This window comes from Neopelma chrysocephalum, unplaced genomic scaffold (genome assembly GCF_003984885.1).
Source record: "Neopelma chrysocephalum unplaced genomic scaffold, ASM398488v2 Primary Assembly neopelma1_65b, whole genome shotgun sequence".
Taxonomy (NCBI): Eukaryota; Metazoa; Chordata; class Aves; order Passeriformes; family Pipridae; genus Neopelma; species Neopelma chrysocephalum.
Window position 1 is genome coordinate 3,096,856 of NW_020897723.1, and position 21,230 is coordinate 3,118,085.

Genomic DNA, 21,230 nt, shown 5'->3' on the forward strand with positions numbered 1-21,230 from the left:
AATAAAACAGACGCCCAAAGCCGAGTCCCCTCCCTGGCACAAGGGGACTCAAATGCTGACAGTGCTGAGAGGAGTCTCTGGGGAGGCTGATGCTTCACTTCAGGTTTGGGCAACTGTCTTGGACCATGGCTCAGCTCAATGATTGAACACAAAATTACTCTTTCCTATTCCTCATAAACAGGACATAAAAACCCACGAGGGCGATTGTGTCAGAGGGTGTTAGCGGTGCACACAAACCACCAGCAAATCTGCTTTGTTTAACAGGGAAAGAAGAGCAACAAAACACCAAGTCAAGGCCAAGACAAATACAATGGTACAGACGGGGCATGCAGTGTGCTCTGTGCCCTGCCAGCACCATCCACAGCCTCTGCTCCGAGCTCTGCGAGACTGGAAGGCTCCCAAGAGCAGGTTTGGCACAGCGGGACACGTAAACGCCGTCTGATCCCTCCTTGGGCTCCACATGGAGACTCTGGAAGGTCTCAGTAAACATCCTTGGTAAACTCTGGACACCACAGCAACACCGAGAAGTATGACCCCCATAAATCAGCCCTTCCATCAGCTCTGCTGGCAGGAGGAGGATCTGCCCAGTCTCAGACAGCACCATCACTCCTCGGGATTTACGGCAGACACCGAGTTAAGCTGCATCTTTGGTCTCATGTTAAATCGACCTTCTTGCCAAGGCTAAAAATTGCTCCATGTTGTAATCACAAACTGAGGCAGAAGAGCGAAATAATAAATTTCATTCCCATATAATAACAACAAGTTAGGTTTCCATAGCATCCCTCTTCCTCTCGGATCCAAAAGGACATTACTGACTGGCCTCGCTGCAGCAGGCTCTGTGCACAGGGATTATGTGATCCACCACAGCCACTGCTCTTAGGGGTGTAATCCAGCATTACAGCAGAGTTTGAGATGGAAGGGATCACCAGTGCACTAGGAAAGGGATGCCATGGAGCAAGAACTGAATCCTCCATCCACTGCTGATGTGAGGGTGACTCTGATCCGTGGTGTGCTCTCTGCACATCTGCCAGGTGAGAGTTGCTGCTTTCTGCTGACAAGACTAAACCCAGGTCTCTCTGGGACAATGACAAATCATGGAATCCCAGAATTCTTTAAGTTGGAAAAGACCTCCGAGATTATCAGGTCCACCCTGTGCCCCATTCCCAGCCCAGAGCACTGAGTGCCACGTCCAGTCCTTCCTTGGGCACCTCCAGGGATGGGGACTCCAAACCTCCCTGGGCAGCCCCTGCCAATGCCTGACCACATTTTCCATGAAGAAATTCCTCCTCATGTCCAACGTGACCCTCCCCTGGCACAACCTGAGGCCGTTTCCTCTCCTCCTGTCCCTTGTTCCCTGGGAGCAGAGCCCAAATCCCCCTGGCTCCCCCCTCCTGTCAGGGGGTTGCAGAGCCAGAAGGTCCCCCCTGAGCCTCCTTTTCTCCAGGCTGAGCCCCCCCAGCTCCCTCAGCCCCTCCTGCTGCTCCAGCCCCTTCCCCAGCTCCGTTCCCTTCCCTGCACACGCTCCAGCCCCTCAAAGACTTGCAGTGAGGGGCCCAGAACTGGACAGAGCATTCAAGGTGTGAGCTCTCCAGTGCTGGAGCTCCCCCTCTTCAGCAGCAGCTCTGTCCCACTCAGCTCGGGGCCGTACAGCCCCACCAGACCCCGTGGGCAGGCAGAGCTGCTGGGAATGCTGCTTCCCCGCAGATGGAGAGCCATGGCCTGGGCACCTGCGGGCAGAAAAGGTCCTGGGTCATGCCCTAAAAGACAAAACAGGTCCCTTTTCAGCTCAGTCATGCTGGGATTGCTGCCCAGTCGTGCCTGTTCACCCAGCACCAGCCCGCACTGCCTCACCCTGTCAGGACAAACAGGATCTGTGCCCTGCGTTAGCCAGGGGGGCAGGAAAACAAAGACCCCAAGGCTTCTCCCAATAAGCAGCCTGCCTGTCCTGTCTTGGCCCTTTTGGCAGACTATCAAAGAGCTGCTGTTTCCCTCCAAACAAAGCAGTGAGGAGCAGGCAGGACTGTGAGTGGGGTGCAGAGGGTGGGCAGTGCAGAGCTCCCAGCCCCGCGCACGCGGTCGAGCCCGAGGCACACAGACCTACAGGCTGCCTGAGCTCCCTTTTTCCTTTCCAACATTTTCCATCCCCTCCTGCCAAGAAAACTCCGAGAACTGCCTGCCATGTCTGGCTGAAGCTCCCCGTGCAGAGTATTCCCAGCAAGCACAGCCTGCACACCCGCACCAGCCACCTCCACAGGGTCCTGTCCTTGCTCCTCACCGAGGGGCTCAGACTCTCCTGACAGCCCAGGAAGGACTCAGGGAGACTGAGAGGTGTCTCTCAAGTACATCAGCCATTCTGGGTGTTCCAAAGGGAGGGCAGCTCCCCAGCTCCTACGGGGTTTGGAAGCTTTCTAAGGTAGAGGGATGATGCTGAGGCTGACAGTGGATGAAGCAAACCATAGAATCACGGAACGGTTTGGGTTGGAAGGGACCTTAAAGTTCACCTCATTCCATCCCCCTGCCATGGGCACGGACACCTTCCACTAGACCAGGCTGCTCACAGCTCCATCCCACCTGGCCCTGAACACTTCCAGGGATGGGAAGAGGGAAGGGAAGGCACTAGAAGTGAGATAACCACCCTTTGTCCATGCTCAGCCTGGGTTGTAACTGCAGAAAGAGGTTTGTACTTGTGACTGGTGTTCCCCTGTAGCACACAAAGACACATCATAGAATCACCAGAGTTGGAAAAGGCCTCTAAGATCAGAGTCTCAGAGGCCTGAGCATGGATTTCATATATTTTTACTACATTCAGAATCATCAAATATCAAGACATTTTTGTGAAGCGACCTGGAGCCCCAGCTCCCACATTCAGACTCATTTGAGCAAATAAAAATTTGCATCTGTGTCTTGTGTGTTGGGGTTTTTTCTTAATTTCCTGCTGTGTGAAACAGGAGGAGCAATAAAACCAAATCCTTGGAAACAAATGACAAACGTTTAACGAGTAAAAAGAAATCCCAACACCTTCCCAGGCTGTTTATGTCACAGCTACTCCACGCATGGCTCTTTACACAGGTAGAGGAACAGGCTCCAAGTCCGGACTTCCTCACTTTTATGGGTTTAAATTGGATCCCACTCGACGTTTAAGGCCATTGTTGAACTGCTAACACGTTCTGCAGCATGACTAACACCAACTGGCTTATTTTTCACTCACATTTGGCTATTTTTTCTCTCTATCTGCCTGTCACAGCAGACAGGAGAGCAGCAGAGTAGCAGGTGAGTGACAGAATGTGCTGGGTGTGCACAGAGCTGGGACAGGAGTTCTCCAGCAAACCTGCCACTAAGACGTGTAGGGACAAGATGCTGCATTCCCCAGTTCAGAGAGCAAAAGGGAGTGTAAAATATGGCTTTCCTTCAGCTAAAGGGCAACTGCAACTGTGGAATGGTAGAGGGCAAACAGTGAAGAGCAACAGAAATTAAAGTAGGAAGGTGCCCCTCAGCAAAGGCTGCAGGGCCTCTCCTGACCTAGCAAGGATCTTCTGCACTTGCAGCAATGCTCCTGGAATCAATCCTTGGCCCTGTGCTTCCAGGACACTGGGGATTTTCTTCCTCCCTTGTTTTTTTTTCTGAGCAGTGACCAGCAGACACTGGTTGACTGTGGGCACTGAACTGGCCGGAGCTTGGTAGCAGGGACAGGGGCAGTGGTTTATGGAACACCCTGTGGAATCAACACTTTCACTACCAGGAAAAGTCTTTCACAACTGTGGATTTGGGTGACTTCAGAACTCTCCCTCCAGGACCTCTCCCCTCCCTTGCCAGACTGTGGCTTCATCTTAATGGACGAGGCAAACCGGGCTGGGAACATCACCAATGGCATGGACAGAACTGGGAGAGACTTCCCAAGAAATGCAACCACAAAGCTGGTTCCAGGAGCCCCTCCCTGCACAACAGCTGCTCCCAGAGGATCCTGGAAACAGCCAGCAGGCTCATCCTACCTGGGAGCTCAGTCTCAGAAAAAAAAACGTGCAAGAATCTGTTGCCAAGGAAGAGGGTGAATCTGCCACCAGTCGGGCACATCACACCCCAGCTCTTCAACCACCCCATAACCACCATCCCAACTCTGCAGCCACCCCTCAACCACCATTGCTGACTCTGCAACCACTCTTCTGCCTCAGGAAGAGGCATAAACAAGCTCGGGGATAAAATTTCTCAAGGTCTGAGTGATGCCTGGGAGGTGAATCAGGGCTGGGAGGGAGAGGAGGGCACACTCGGATTCCTGGATTGACAGAAAACTCTGTCTGGTGCGGAATTCAGATCAGCCTTGGGTTACCCACAGATTAAATATTTACCTCTAAACAGCAGAGATGTCACACAATCCATCTGATCACATGATCAATCCTCTAAAATTGACCCTCAAGATTTCAGCTGTTTCTTCAGCAACCTCAAGGTCTGTATCAACCTTGCTGGAATCCCAACCAACTCCTGTATCTGCTCCCACGGTGTGTGGCTCTAGACAACCCACTTTCACCCCAAAAAGAATTAGAAGATATAGTCAACCATGACCTAAAATAAGTGAAAAGCCATCTCCTGGAATCACAACATTAAATCATAATCTCTGCTTTTTCCTTCCCTTTTATTTTGCTGAAGTCTTTTATTCTCCTATATCTCCTTACTGAGAGGTATAGATGCCTCCAGATGTCTCCTACATGGGAGTTCAGGTTCAAAACATAGAAGGCAACAACATTTGGCCTTTTTTGGTTTATTTTTAAGCTCAAGATTTATGAGAGGTAGCTGACTCATGTTTTGGCTGGCAGGGCTGGACTCTAGTAAGTAATTGCATCCTTCTATTTTATTAATTAAGATAAATTTTCCCACTTCTGTTTGAATTGTTGGTGATGGACTGCTGCAAGAAAAATACACATCTCTGCCTTGGGTCTCAGGCAGGTGAAAGGCCAGACACTTCCTTCTCCAGTCCCTGGCCCAAGCATCCAAACTGAAAGGTGCAGATATATCAAATATCCCAGCCCTGCTCAGCTCTATCAGATCATTCAAGCGTCTCCTCTCACAAGGGAGCTCCACCCTCAGCACAAGGCAAGAAATCCTACACACACCAGGGCTACTGTGACTTGTTAAGTATGGTTTTGCTTCACATACCCCCATTTCCTTTCCAGCAAGGCACCAAAAAAAAAATACTGAGGAGAAAGTGTGCAGCTGAGGAATTCAGTGAATGATTAACTCCATCCTACCTATTAACCATGGCTCTCCACTCCCTCAGGCCCCACAGGAGCCCCAGTTCCCGGCAGCAGAGCTGTGCCAGCATCTGATACCCACTGGTTTGGCCTGCGGAGTCCTCGGGTGATGTGGACGGTTCTCGCTTTGAGTTACAACCCATTAAGTGCAGTAATGATTAATCCAGAGCCCTGGCACAGAGTCATGATGAAATGCTGCTCCTTTTGTCACACCTAACGTACCTAAATGAGTCCTGTGGCCTGGAAGTCACCGGTCTCTGTGTCACAGACCTGCTGAGGCACGACCTCCATGGACACCAGGAGCAGGGCCAGCTCTTCACAAGGAGGCAAAGGGATGCAACGGCCAGATGTTGCTCTCTGCACTCCAAAACAACCCAAACCTCAGCTGTGCTGCCTTTGGGACTAGAACAGAGCAGATGCAGCTCTGCCAGCCCGAAGAACCTTCAGGGGCAGCTGGATGCACGTGCACCCCCAGCACGTCATCACACTGCAAGACCTTCCCATGGAATTGGCCCCACGTGCAGCCCCACGTGCCCGTCACACTCAGCTGCACCTCAGAAGACTGGGAGGGCTCAGGGCTGGGCCCAGACACAAACTCCCTGTGTGACCTCAGGCAACTCCCCTGCCCTGTGCATCGAGCTCTTACAGCCTTACCCAGCTGAAAAACAGGAAGGGTAGGTTCAGGCTGGACATCAGGAAGAATTGCTTCTGGTTGTCAGGAATTGGAACAGGCTGCCCAGGGAGGTGGTGGAGTCCCCATCCCTGGAGGTGTTCCAGAAACGTGGATGTGGCGCTTGGGGATGCGGTTTAGGGGTGAACACAGTGGTGCTGGGGGAATGATGGTGGGACTAGATGGTCTTAGAGGGCTTTTCCAACCTTTATGATCCCACAACTCTACTGCCCGTGAGCCAGCAAGAATTAGGACCCCAAGAAGCTAAAAGAAACAAGTGTACAAGTTGATTTGCAGCCAGAAGGAAGATTGGCCCATCCCTGCCACAAGCCTGTGTCTCATCCCAACAGCGAGCTCAAGCTCCTGCTGAGGGATTTTCTGCTCTAGATTCAATAAAGGAAAAAATTGCTGCTGCTGAAACATGTTTCATGTTGTTGAGGACCAAAGCCCTCCCCTGACAGCCGAGCTCCAGGCTGCCCGGGCAGCGGCACCACGGAGACGTGGCTCCTCGTGCCCTTCACCCAGTTTGATTAGGCAGAGGATCAAGACATCCTCAAACTCCAGTTGGAATAGTGAAACGCACCCCTAAGGAGGGGGAAAGGGCCAGTCCCCTCTACCTCCAATCAACCATCACTAAACAAACAACTCACAGCGGGGACCTTGTCCTACAAGCTACAGCCAAGAGCTACCGACTGCCCGATCCCAAACCCGGAGTCAGCAGGCCCAGCCCTGCATTCCCAACTGCCTGATCCCAAACCCAGAGTCAGCAGTCCCAGCTCTGCATTCCCAACTGCCTGATCCCAAACCCAGAGTCAGCAGGCCCAGCCCTGCATTCCCAAGGCACAGCAGCAGCTCACCCAGCCCAGGACATTGGGTGGCTCTCGGAGCTGAGTCCCACCTCGCTGCGAGGCACTCTGCACATTCATCCCTGTGTTTGCTGCCTGGTGCCTTTCTCCAGGGTGCTCCTGTGAGGAAAACACTCCCAGCCCCACGTCCTTCCACCCCAAGGAGCCCACAGGGAACAGCCACGTTCCTCTCAGGAACTGGTCCCTCTCCTCGGGCTGGAGTCAACGCCCGACTTCCCACTTGGGGCTGGGATGTCTGTTTGGGAAACCGATGGCACAGCCATGAAACAAAAAATAAAGCTGGGTTTTAAAAGCAAAACTAATGGTTCTCTAGCTCTGAGAGCACAGCGGGATCCTGCTGGCTCCAGACCTGCCACACAGGATGTATCCGCAAGGCACAAGGCTGTGTGTGTTTGGTCTGGAGGATGAGGAAGTTGAAGTAAAAGCAGGGGTGGGAAGGCAGGACCAAGGGTACCAGTGAGCCTGTCAAAGTGAGTCCACATCTCTGTTCTGCTGCCCTGGTGTTCACTTTGCTCAGAGCGAAGATTCGTCCTTCCAAGAGCTGGTATAGGATGTTTTACTGCCTTCTCACAAGGATGGCAGAGCACCGGGCAAGCAGGAATTAGAAATCCAGGGCATTTATCCAGCAGCCAAGCACTCAAGCCCTCCACAAGCATTTAATTCCCACAAATAAGCAGGACAATACTCCCAGCCCCATCGCTCAGCCAGGGCAGCTGATGCAGAGGAATCACTGACAGCCCAGCCCACACCACCAGGGTCAAACTGAAAACAAAACCCAGAGTCCTGCTTCCCCCTCCCTGTTCCAGCTGTTAGACAACACTGCCCCCAGTAGCTCGGCTTCCTTCCCAAACCAAGGTATGCACTTCAACTCCCTGATTGTGGAGCAGAGAGGGACAGAGGGAAACAATCCCTGGCCTTGTGCACAGCCTCCATGGCTGCTGCAGAATCCAGCAGCTTCCAGGAGCTGCAGAACAAGCCAAGAAATGGAACACCAGCTCTCCACTGCCATTTCCCCACTCTATGAGAACAGAGGAACTGTGGTCAGTCTGCACAGGGAGGAAAAGGTGCCCCAGAGCACCCACCTGCCAAAGGAGAGGATCCACAGCAGGGCTGCCTGCCCTGTAAACGGGGATTGGTCAAAGGCTGGACTCGATGGTCTTGGAGGTCTTTCCCAACCTAAATGATTCCGTGATTCTGTGAAAAGATCCAGGACTCTCCCATGACTTATTTGCCAAGCAGCTACAGAGTGGATCTACTTCAGGGGAAGCCGTGGGTGCTGTGGGAACGGGGCTGTTGGAGATGAATTTCCAAACTTTCCCAGTTCTCTCTGAAGTTACCAGATCAAGCTACAGGCTTGGATGTGTCATGGCTAATCGACAGGAAGACAGAGCAGCAGTGGGCTCTGATGGCTTGTTTTAGAGAGGTGATGGCCAGCTGTAATTAACCCTTTAATTGCTGTAAAGACTGAATTGTGCCAGGGGGTAACACTCCAATCTGAGTGGCTGCACATGGGTCACTGTACACGATGCAAAGCAAATCCCAGTTTATGCAAATTAAACTTGTGGCTGTACCAGATGCAATCTGTGCATGTCATCAGAAATTAAATTATCCAAGGCCAGTGACATTGCTGCCTTGACAGTTCACTCTCCTGCACTGGCAAGGCAGAGTTTTCCAAAAAATGGCCAATTGCTGGATGCAGTGAGTGACAAGAGGGAAAGCAGCGAGGGCTTTGGGGCTCGGAGCTCATGGTCAGGCTGTCGGGCTACTGGAGTTGTTATTTTGTGTTGCATGAAGCACAGATTCAGGAACCAGTGATGCTCCTGGCACTCCCTGCAGAAAATAGGGTGTGTCTTCCCTCTCAATTAAAACTTGGGAATTGTGTTGTGTCAGCCCAGCAGAACCTCCAGTGCCACCCAGACAGTTTAAGCTTTGTCTCCATGGTGTTGCCTGATCTGTGCTATGCCCTGCAACAGCTTTCCTGCACACAGGGGCAGCAGTTCTCCTCTTTAATTTTCCTTAACAAAGCCCTTCCTTGCTGCTGTAGAAACACAATCCACCACAGATATCAGCTACAGTGAATTTTCTTAACACAACTCAAAGACTAACACAATCCAACCCTTGGCCTCTTCTAGCTTTTGTTTTCCCACTTCAGTTTTGTCTACACTAAATTTTTTAAGACTCCTGATCCAAACTTTGCATCGATCCGTGCAAACAGAGGTTGCAGAGCTGAGTCTATAAAGCCACTGACTTCATGTTTTCCCTCTGTAGGAGTAAAATAACGCTCCCACACTCCGATGGAAACCTTTGCTCTGCACAGATTTAATTCATTACTTATGAATCTCTGGCCAACGCCACTCTGCTCATGGCAATGGCTCTCTACTTCCAGTCGCCTCCCAAGTCTGGGAAGACAGGGAATCTTCTTTTTACCGTTCAGTGAAGGAGCTGAGATGGGATCCTGACTAAAAGCTTTGCCAACTCACTGCTCATGTTAGCAATCCTTCTGCAGAAAATCACCCAGGTAGCAACGAGCTGCCCTCTACAACTGCCTTACAGAGGGTTGGTCAGGAGCCAGGATATTTTCCAAGGGAAACTCTTCTCCCAGGGAATCACTCTGCATCATATTTCCGATGAGCGCTGCATTTTGTTTCAGAGAACAGGAGAAGATTTCTCTTTAATTGTGCTGTGCTTGGGTGCCAGGGCAGTTTTGTGACACAAATCACTGAGGGGTCACTATACATCCTGCTGGAATCATTTACAGACCGGAACAGCAGCAGCTCTGCTAACACCTCAGTGCCAAGTGCCCATATTCCAAACCTCTGCTTTTTTTCAGGATTGCCTGGACCACCTGCAGGTCTCAGGTAAGAGCTGCCCCTTTGCTGAGCCTGCACTGTGCCCAAGCTATGAGATCCCAGGGCTGGTACAGCAATACAAAATAAGAAGGGTGCCAGTCGACTGCTCCTTCCATATCCAAACTCCTCCTTTTGCAAACTCACTCTTTCCAGACAGCTTTCCAACCCTTTTTTTTCATCTGGGGAGGGGTGAAACACAGCTCTGCCGAGGGCCAGCTCTGCACTCCTGACAGGACAACACTGTCTGCACAGGCTCTGGGAGACCACAGACCCTTTCTCCAGGTCTCCTGTGCCCCTTTGATCTCTCTGGGGGTGACCAGGCAAGTCACCATCCCCAAAACCCTGTCCCACTCCTCTTCCTGTGACGAAACACAGCCTAAGCAGAGGTGTCTGAGGGAGTACAAAGCATAACCAAGCACAGGGAAATGTGACTGCAACACTTTTTCTTAGAGGCTCCACTCCGCATCCCATTGTGGTTTCCAGCTGTTCCCTCAGCTCTCCAAGCCCCAGGAGAGGAAATGTGGCACACGGCGTGGGATGGAACCCATAGTTATTGTTCCTATCACCCCACAGACTGCCTGGCACGGGCTGCAGAGCGTGGCTGGACGGTCCCCTCTGCCCACAAACAGCCCCTGCACATGAAAGCCATTAAGGACCAGCACAGGAGCAACCCACGAGGGACAATCCATGAACATTCCCAGTCCTGCTGCCAACAGGATGACGGGGTGCCAGCCCTGGGCTACCACGTATATCCCCTGGAAGGTAAGGCTTGTGTGGGCAGCTCTCCTGACAGCCCCACTGACAGCACACAGACACCACGGAGCCAAAAAGCCCCACAGGTACCCCCCTAGGCTCAGTCCATGGCCCCTGTGCCAGCACTGGTGTCCTGCTGTTGGAAATGTGGCATTTGGGAGCACTGGCAGCGGAGACAGGAACGGAACATCTGTTTTTTCCAAGCCACACGTGGAAAGGCTGAGCTGTGTTCAACCAGCCAGCTGTGAGGCAAGAGGACGGACGGAGAAGTACAAAAATAGACACTTCTCCAGTGCTTCTTCAAGCAACATTTTTGCACTACAAAAACACACACAAAAAAAGAAGGGTCGTGGTTTTTTCCCAGCTCTCAGAGGGACTCGTGTGCTCCCATCACAGTTTCAGGATGCATCCCCCAGACTCCCAGCTCCGTGTCACAGAGTGCCCAGCTCCCCACCGGGGCTGTCTGCAGTGCAAGACTCACACACAGTGAGGACACAGACGCTTCCACCAACCTGCCCTAAACCAAAACCCGCAGCTCCAGCCCGGCCTCACTCCACCCCCTTCCCGAGGCGTGGTTTGAGAGAGAAACGAACAGCTTTGGCCAACACAATCCGGCTGGGCTCTGCTTTCCCAGGCTTAGCTGTTCCTCGGGTTCCTCCCTCCGGAGGACTCAACCCACACCCTGGGTCCTCTTTTTAGAGCACCACTCCCACGGCTCCCGGACCGGGGAGAGTTTGCTGAACCTATTTAACCCATTCCCAGCAGGGCCTGATTCCCCCCGACCAGCAGGGAAAAAAGGTGTTTATAGAATCCCATGCAAGCCCCCAGGACAGGGAGAGGAAGGAGAGGCGTCACTGCCCGTCCCAGCCAAAGCTGCAGGGAAAACTGCTCCTTTGCTCCTGGATCTGCTCCGTGCCAGAGGAGCCCAGAGCAGCACAGATCCTGTGGGAGCCATGGCTGAGGTGCTGCCAGGGGATGTTGCAACGGAGCTGTGAAGAGGCCATTGCTGGGGATCTGCAAGTACCACAGAACCACGGAATCACAGAACAGTTTGGGTTGGAAGGGACTTTAAAGAGCATCCAGTTCCTCCCCCTGCCATGGGCAGGGACACCTCCCACTAGCCCAGGTTGCTCCAAGCCCCATCCAACCTGGCCTTGGACACTCCCAGGGATGGAGCAGCTTCTTCAGGCAACCTGTGCCAGGGCCTAATCACCCTCACAGGGAAGGATTCCTTCCCCATATCCCATCTAACCCTGCCCTCTCCCAGTGGGAAGCCATTCCCCCTTGTCCTGTCCCTCCAGGCTCTTGTCCAAAGTCCCTCCCCAGCTCTCCTGCTGTCCCTTTAGGGACCAGAAGGTGCTCCAGGGTCTGTCCAAGGAGGTGGGCACAGGCTGCAAACTCCACCCTGGAAATCTCCCTTTCAAAGCGGTGATTAGACCCCGTGACTTCACCAGACACACAGAATTGCACCACACGGAGCCAAACGTGCTCCCCATCCAAGGAGCTGCCCACGGAGGCGGGCAGAGCACGAGCTGCCCAGCTGTCACCAGGGGAGGAAAGGCCGTGGTGTGGTGGCCAGGGTGGATTTCGGATGAACAGGAACAGGCTGGCTGAGTCCTGGCTCGGATCCAGAATCCCTGTCACTGCAGATTGTCCCACAAGGCCCGTCAGGAGCCGGAGCTGCCGCGGGCTGTGGCTGCTGTCAGACGAGCACAGCCCTCTCCTGACAGAGTCCCACCACCTCCCAGCCCTGCACTGCCAGAGGGCACCCACAGCCCCAGCCTGGAGGTAAAGCAGGACCACAGTTAACACCCAAAAATGCCGCAGGTGGGAGACAGAGTTACCACAGAGTGAACATCGAGTACTGTCACCAACCCAGAGTATCACACTGTCATCACGGGATGCTAATTAAATTCAAAATGACAGTAGGTTAAACAGAATCACACAAGACCATATGCCACATCTGAAACTTCATCTCTGAGCTCAGCTTATTGAGTTTTTTCCAAGACCTTGTGCCAGGAAGCCTAAGAGATGTACCTGTTCCCAACCTGGGGGGGTAGGGGGCAATTTTGCTGTTAGAATGGTAGAAACAGCTCCCTGAGGACCATCACACTTTAATTATCTGTGTTTTGCTTGTCTGCACATCATCAGAAAGGATATGATCTTTTGAAGGAAAGGGAAGAGCTGGAAAGCTGATAAAGTTCAGCCTGACGAAGAGAAGGTTGTGTAGAGAGCTCACAGCCCCTTCCAGTATCTGAAGGGAAACCAGAGAGGGACTCTGCATCAGGAACTGTGGTGACAGGACACATGGGAACGAGTTCAAACTGAAAGAGGGGAAATTTAGGTTCAATACATGGAAGAAATTCCTCCCTGTGAGGGTGGGGAGGCCCTGGCACAGGTTCCCCACAGAAGCTGTGGCTGCCCCATCCCTGGAAGTGTCCAAGGCCAGGTTGGACGGGGTTTGGAGCAACCTGGGCTAGTGGAAGGTGTCCCTGCCCATGGCAGGGGGTGGGACTGGATGGACTTTAAGGTCCCTCCCAACCCAAACCATTCCAGGATTCTAAGACAGAATCTCTTCATACTGGTCAGGGTTCCTGTAATATACCACAAATGCTACAGCCTGCACACTGTAGATGCTCTTCCTAATGATAGCTATCCTTTAAAAAATGGGAATGGCTGCACACACATGGGTTTTGTTTTCTCTGCCCTTTGCAAAGCAAAAAACTAATGTTATATTTCAACTGACGTTTTTAGTTCTGGCAAACAGAGATGCCAACTCGGCTCTGGTGTCTAAGTAAAGCACAGTGCTATGATGTGAAAAACAAGCTAATTCTCTACTGCAGAGGAAGGCTGAGAAACAAGGGCTGCAGAGGTCTGATGTGGCACCCTCATCCTCCTCTGGGGCAGGCACTGACCTCTGGCAGAGCTTGTCCATGCAGGGGGCAGCAGGAGAAGGGGAGTGTGGGCAGCAGCTCCACAGCCCGGCAGCCACTGCAGCTTCCAGCCTTGGAGCCACATCCCAGCAAGGCCTGGAGAGGAGGGTGGGCTGGGGGGGTGTCAGAGGAGGAGGGGTTAATTTGGAGGGGAGAGAAGGGTGGGCTGATGAGGGGCAGCAGCTGCTCCTCTGAACAGCAATAGCGCTTCAGTGCAGCCCAGTAACGGAGCTGCCAAATTTCCACTGCGGAAGAGACAGAAATTTTCCCTTTGAGCCTGACAGCGACTGCCTAAATTGTGCTCTTGGATGTGGAGGAACTAATTCACAAGTGCTGTGTCCCCCACAATCCCCCAGCTTCTCCTGTGCACTCTCCTCACAGTAAGAACAAGATTGTCTGTCCGTGCAGCTCCCAGCCCGCTCCGCCCTGGCACTGGAATGCACAGCTTTGCTCCCCAGCTATCCTTCTTCACCCCTGTTTATTTTCTTATTCGTTTACTACAACTCAGATAAATGTTTGGGGACATACGGAGTAAATAAAATACAAAATCAAGCTGAACTACAACAATGAAAGGACAACAAATCTTGAAGAAACGGAGAAAGGATGACGCAGAGACGCATTATGGAAACCAGAGTGTGGAAAACGTGGCATGACAAGAGATAAAACAAGGAATCCCGTTAAATGGCAAACAGGGAGAGAAGCTTTAACAAACCATATGAGTTCTATCTTCTGAGTGAGGGATTTTCTTTTAAATCCACTTTTTGTGAGAGCAGGATGAAACGAGTTGGGTGAAACACAAGAGAGACCTGCCGGAGGCTCACCAGCAGGAGAAGAGCAGGATCAAGCCCACATTTTCACTTCCACAAGGGAAAAACCACACGCAGAAAAACACCACCAGTAAGCTTAAAAATTGCAGAAAACACAGGGAAAAATCAGTGCAAAGAGTACACAGGGAAAACCACACCAGATGTCAGAGGAGCCCCAAAAGGTGAGGGCAGCAGCTCATCCTTCTGCCCCTTGGGGCTTCCAGATGTTTAATTCCAGTGCTTTAACACGTGTTTCTTTATCACTACCAGGGTTTGTAGGTTTGGCTGCACCGAAGTGCAAATCACAGAAGTAGACACATGTTGATGCTGCTCAGGATTATCTAATTGAAACTTTTGCCACAGAGCAGGAACACCTTCGAACCCTCCTCGCTGGTGGATGCCTGTTCTTACCGAGGAGGACGTTTTTCTTAACACACTTTTAAACACCGCCAAAAAAAAAAAAACAAACCCAACATTTTAATTTTAAAAAAGGTAAATTTCTCAGCTATGGGAACAGCACTCAGATTTCCCTGAAGCTTTAGGGAGGAGGACAATAAACAACCCAGTCCTCTCTAACGCCAGAGCCCATTTTGCTGACAGAACACCACAGAATTGCCTCCTTGTTCATGCTCAAACTATAGCTAAGGTTGCTTAGGGGACTGGTCCCTTCCACAGGCTGAATGAATCTCATTGGCAAAATATTTATCTAGCACCTCATTTGGGCCTTTTTCCCCCTCCAGAATTTCTTACAAAAGAGAAACGCAGCCTTGTTTTTGCTGGGATACGGCTTCCTACAAGAATGACATTCCAGGCTGTCTCAGTTTTTTTCTAGGAACAGCAGTAGAGCTATTTTGCCTCTGTGGCCTGGACACTACTGCACAGATACTCCACTCCCTGTGGGTTTACCTGAATTAGATTTTAATTTAAATTGGATTGTTTTTTTTTCCCTGATAACTTTTGAAGACACTTCAAGCCTTGAAAAGGCTTTTCCTGCATCACGTAATCACACCAAAATCCACTGATGGCTGCTGACTCTTGAAATTTAAAATATCACAGACTGCAGGTTCCTGAATCACAAGATCTGTTTATTTTAAGGTTTGCTTGGGTGAAGTCACCGGCTGGGCAGTGCAACCCCGGGGCTCACTGCCAAACCCACAAAAAACCCCGCTGGGTTTTGGATGAAAGTTCTGACCCCCAAACCCAGAGCCTGGCGATAGCAGAGCTCCTCTGATCCCAGCTTCTCCTTCTCACCCATCCACAAACAGCGTTCCATGTTAATGAAGGAAAAATAAGGAGGTCTCAGCTCTCGCCTTTGTACATCAAGATTCTAATTTCCACTTCAAACCCACCATGACACCAAAGACGTGTCAGAAAGAATCAATATTTGCAAGGGAAAGTCGGAAAAACCTCGATGAGCTTTATTTCCAGTCGAGGAGTGAAAGGAGCAACGAAAGCTCACGAAACAGCTCAGGCTCAAATAAAGGGGAACAAAATCCGGCAACGCCGAGAGCAAAGCACTTGAAAAGAGATGGATCAGAGCGTTCCTGGGATGGAGGAGCTCAGAAGTGCAAATGCTGCCACTGGAAGCTCCTCAAGCTCAGTTTTTTATGTTGCGCACTGTGGATTACTTGAAAAAAACCAGCCTTTGCTCCTGGTTCCAGCCAGACTTTGTGTTACACTTCAAGAACCCGACTCTGGCCATGGGAAGGGGCCAGTATTCCCCCTGGAGACTGCTCCCAGCGAGGTATGTGGTGTCTGCGGGCTGCAGAGCCGATTTCCTTAGTGATTCTTTGGATGGGGCATTTCCCTGGGCTCCTGGTAACGGCGCTGCCGCAGTTGGCATTTATTTCCCCAAAGCTGCTACGACTAAAACATCGGACACGGGGGGGAATTCATGCCTAGGCCTTACTTCTACAGCTCGAGGAACGGAATGGCACTGCTGAGAGCAGCTGTGAGCACACACGCCACACGGGCCGGGAGCTTTGGCGCTGGGAATTCTCTGAACTCGGCCTTCTTAAAGGCTGCCTTCATTTCAGAATAATTTTTTTGTTGAGATATTAAAAAAAGATTTCCTCTAATGAGAGAACAGGCAGAAATCATTAAAAATATTATTTATCTGTCAGTGTTCAATAAAGGGAACATGAAATTAATAGACAAAGCCTCACTGTGCCACAAGCCAGAGCCCCTCTCACCCCAACAGAAAGGAAACTGTAAATCCTTCATGGTAATAACAAAGGTGTAAATACACCTGCCCTCTTTGCCAACAACAGGAGGTCAAACAGGGCAGTAAATTTAAAGGAAACCCACTTCAGCACATCTTCCACCAGCCACCAGAACAGTACCAGCACACATTTTCAGCTGACTGTACACACAAGATGATGTGCTGCCTGACAAAGATGACTCTGTGGTCATAATCCCAAAGACACCCATCCCACAGCTCCTCCCTTCCACACTGCTCTCCACAGTGCCATCCACAAACACTTCTCCCTCGGGATCAGAGGCAGATCAGTAACACCATCCATAGCTTCAGTAGGTTTCCCTGTCCCGTGTTTTTGCAGGAGCTTTATGTCCAGCTTCCATTTGTCACTGCACAACAGCATCTAATCCAAAATGTTTTGAGAGCTTTTACAACTCAGCGCCTCTGAACAGCAGCAACAAAAAGCCAAAGGAAGGACAGATCACCACAGCCTTCAGGAGGGTGCTCTGCAGTGACCAGCGATGCACTGGCACGTTCCACCTCTGCCACAGCCTCGGGAGCTGCAGTTCCCCAACTCTAACCAACAACAGATAACACAAACCCAGAAACTCCTTAATAAAAACCAGTCTTTCCCAGTTAAGGGACTTTCTGCAACAAACAATGGCCGGTTTGTTTGGAAAAGTCTAAATATATCTTGTAAGAAAAGAGCTGGAAAATACCTTGCCTGCTGGATTTAGAGATGTGCATTTTCCTGAGGTTAGTCCAGACACATCCTGCAAAACCTACAATTTATGTTTACTGTGGTGTTCCACAACTTCTGCAGTATCTCTGTATTGACACTAAGAAGTGGAAACTTAGTTAAGAATATGCAAAGAGAAAAGCAGACCCTTAATGTAGTGAAATACCAGCAGAAGTAAGTTCATGTGAGATTTATCTACTGCGCTGGGCCCCACGTCATCTGTCTTATATGAATCACTTGATGCTTTTGTCTTGTCAAGAACTGAAAAGTTGCTTCCTACAGAACACAAATTTAGGTTCCAACCCAAACTTTTCCCTTATGTCTGTTTTTGAGTCATACAGTAACTTTACTTCAGTGACTGTGCACGTGGACCATTCCAGTGCCCCTCCACGGAACATGCCTGATTGATCTTCCCAAAACAACAAAACCAGCATCTGAATACACACACATCTGTCATCCCATCCCAGCGCTTCCATGGGCAAATGTTTATTTGAACTTTTTAGTTGGGTCCTTTGAATTTTCTGTTAACAGCATTTAACCCACATCCAGCTGCTCATTCCCCCCAATACCCTCCTCCTGCCATTCCCCAAGGACCTCAGAAATCAAAACGCAGAGCACAGAACCTCCTGCATTCCCCCAGACATCAGACTCCGTGCAAAAAACCTCCTGCCATCCCCTAGAAACTCTGAATTCAAACTCCGGGCACAGAACCTCCCGCATTCCCCCAGAACTTCCAAAACCAAAACTCCGAGCACAGAACCTCCCGCATTCCCCCAGAACTTCCAAAACCAAAACTCCGCGCACAGAACTCCCCGCATTGCCCCCAAAAATCAAAACTCCAAGCACAGAACTTCCCGCATTCCCCCCAGAGATCAAAACTCCGCGCACAGAACCTCCCGCTCCATCCCCCAGAAATCAAAACTCCGCGCACAGAACTTCCCGCATCCCCCAGAAATCAAAACTCTGCGCACAGAACCTCCCGCTCCATCCCCCCACGGCCCCGCCGGGCTGTCCCCTTTCGGGACACACGCGGAGTTATCCCGCCCCGGGTCCGGGTTGAACCGCGGGGAGGCGGCTCGGGCTGCGGGTCCGCGCATCCCCCGCGGGGGCTCCGCGGGCACCGGCGGGGCCGGACCGATGCCTGCTTTCCATCCCGGTGCCCGCGTTCGGTGCCCGCTTTCCATCCCGGTGCCCGCGCCCCGTCCCCCCGGTTCCCCGGTACTCACAGCGCGGTGGCGGCGGCGGGCACGGCGGGCCCCGGGCGCTCCACGCCGCGGGCAGAGCAGTTGACGGCGCAGGCGGGCGCGGCGCAGGCACAGCCCGGGGCGCAGGGCCGGCAGGCGGGGGCCGGGCCGGCCGCGATGCCCCCGCACAGCAGCGAGCAGAGCAGGCACCAGCCCGGCAGCGGCAGCCGCGCCGCGGGGGCGCCATGTTTGCGCTGTGATCCAGTGTCTCCATTTCCCAAAGGCATCTCTCCCTACGGGCATGGCATGGCCCCGGCTGCGCCGCTGCCCCCCGGGGGCTCGGCCGGGCTCGGCCGCCTCAGCGCCCGCCCGCCATGGCCCGGCCCGCTGGGGCTCCGCTCGCCGCGCTGACAGCCCCGGCCCCGGCCCCGGCGCCGCTCGGCTCTGGCTGCTGCTCCGCCCGGCCCCGCGGCCGCCCCCGCTCCGCCTCCCGCCCGGCGGAAACGCGGCGCCGCTCCAGCCCCGAGCCCGACCGGGCCGCCCCCGCTCCAGCCCCGCTCCGCTCCGCTCCAGCCCCGCTCCAGCCCCGAGCCCGACCGGGCCGCCCCCGCTCCGAACCGCGGGGCTCCCGCGCCGGCCGGCCCGGGGGGACACGGGGGGTCCCGCGGGATTGGGACGTCCCGGAGGCGGGAGAGTCCCGCGGGGATGGGGTGTCCCGGCGGTCCCCGGAGCAGGAGAATCCCGTTGGGGAAGCGGCGTCGCGAGGGGCGCGGGGATCTCGGGGGACAGAGGGGTCTCGGGGGACAGAGGTGTCCCGGGAACGGGGGGGTTCCTGGAGCAGAGGGTCCCGGGGGATGGGTGTCCCTCTGACGGGGCAGAGACGTCCCGGTAGCAGGGGGATCCGTGGGGAAGGGGTGTCCCGGGGGCAGGGGGATCCTTGGAGAAGGGGGTCCCGGATTCAGTGGGACACGGAGGTCCCAGGGGGCAGGAACATCCCGGGGAACACGAGCATCCTGAGGACAGGAGCATCCCGGGGAGCAGCGACGTCCCGGGGAACAAGGATTATCCCGATGAGGGGCACCTCAGAAACTGGGCAGGGCGAGCGATGCAGGATGGAATTGTGCTGGAGATGGCGGGGGGGAGAAGGTCTCACAATGCCAGGGGGGCTTCCCCACCCGGGCACAGAGGGCAGTGGACAGACGAGAGCACCAACACCCACCTGAGCCCTTCCTGAAGGCCTTCGGCACCCGGTTCCCGTGGCTGGTGCCCATTCCCAAGGGCTGTGGGAACCAGTAAGAGCTCAGGTTGTGGGGTGCTTTACACACCTACAGTACAGCAGGTACCTTGGAGACAGAGGAAGAACAAGTCAGGTACTTTTCAGTGCATTTTTTTTTTTACCATTAAACAGCAAATCCATCAGGTTTCAGTACCACTCACACCCCACACTGGCCCAGGCACTGGCCATGGCTCACACCTGGTGAGGTCAATCCCATCATTCCACCATGGCTCCTCGGGGATCTGAACTGCTTCTAGTTTGAAGTGATTGAAGGATATAACTAAAATAAAATCTCCATACAATGAAAGGAAGCATCATTACACAGGGCATCTCCCCAAACCCATCCCCAGCCCGCTTGGAAGCAGTGGATAGGTGTGACAGCTGATAAATCCCACCCTAATTTGTTGGTCTTTCACATGTGCCTCGTTACAGTGTGATGGGACATTTGGAACATGGCCCTGGCCTTCCACCGAGGGGAGGATATGAGAAAGCTGAAATAAAACATGGGAGAAGCTGCTTTTGAACTGGTTCTCCTGAGATTTGTTGATCCAGACAACACTTCCAGCAGGTTTTTTGCTAAGTGAGAACAGGAAAATCTTGCCCTTCATTTATGCAATTCCATTAATTCTTGCAGCCATTCACACTCTCAAAATATTCCTATGTAGCATTGAAATTCAGTGCAGCAAGTCTCCCCAGGTCAGCCTTGGCACCAGGAATGCCAGTGTCCACGGGAGCCCCAGCACTGCCCATGGGCAAAGCTGAGCCCACACTCTGCTCTGTCATGGCTGTTCCAGCAATTACTGTCGATAGGAAAACCTCTGGAACTGCTGCCTGGAGAGCACCCTGTGAGAAGGGCTGTCCCTCCCCAAAAAGGTGGGTCACCCATCACAGGCTGCTCCCCTTGAACACCCTCAGTGCCAGGGTGAGGGGTGCTTGGTACTGGTCTGAAGCAGCTTGCACAGCCAAGCAGGGCTGTCTTCTGTCCAGACTCCCCTCAGAGCTGCACCCCATGCCTCTGCCAGCTTTTGCTGCTCCCACGTGTGCTCCCCAGCATTCCCAGTGCTCCAGTGGTGAGTGTGCCGAGGAGCTGCCACCTGGACACTGCAGCAGGGACTGTGGCAGTAGGGCCCTGGCAATCAGTGGGCTCAGGAACTCTGCCTGGCAGCTTCCAAGGGAGAAACCACAACAGAAAGGGGTGGGAGAGAGACATGCTCACTGTCTGCAAGCATCCGAGGAGTGAGAGCAGCAGGGAGCAAGAACAACTGTTTGGGGTGGGACCAGAGGAAGGATTGGAGCCTTAGAGCCTGCTACCCCCCCCCCCTCTGCTGAGAACAGACCTGGGGAGAGGAGGGCCAGGGGGACAGGTTTGCCTCTCTCAGTGGGCTGGACTTGCCTAAACCTCATCTCTGTGTCTGTGTAGAATGCCCTCACTGAGCCATTCCACAAGGACACACTCATGTTGGGGCCAGATCATGAGTTTCAGCATGTGCCACTTGATGGCTGTGGTTGTCCTGCACACTCAGCTCCTGTGAGCAACAAAACACAGACATTGTTCCTTTACCTAAGAAAAAACAGGTTGGAAAAGGCCTCCAAGATCACCAAGTCCAACCTTTCATCAATCTTCACCTTGTCCCCCAGCCCAGAGCACTGAGTGCCACGTCGGTTGTTTCTTGAACACCTCCAGGGACGGGGACTCCACCACCTCCCTGGGCAG

General features: G+C 52.9%; 1 protein-coding gene across 2 annotated transcripts in view; it reads right to left on the minus strand.

The window, feature by feature from the left end:
- The window catches only part of PKD1 (polycystin 1, transient receptor potential channel interacting), an 84,505-nt gene extending 65,901 nt beyond the window's left edge, over window positions 1-18,604 (minus strand). For both annotated transcript variants that reach the window (XM_027684011.1, XM_027684010.1), the window contains exon 1: window positions 18,283-18,604. In XM_027684011.1, the coding sequence (XP_027539812.1) occupies window positions 18,283-18,527 (245 nt within the window). In that variant the 5' untranslated portion in view covers window positions 18,528-18,604. The remainder of the gene's footprint in view (window positions 1-18,282) is intronic.
- Between the last annotated feature and the right edge of the window lie 2,626 nt (window positions 18,605-21,230).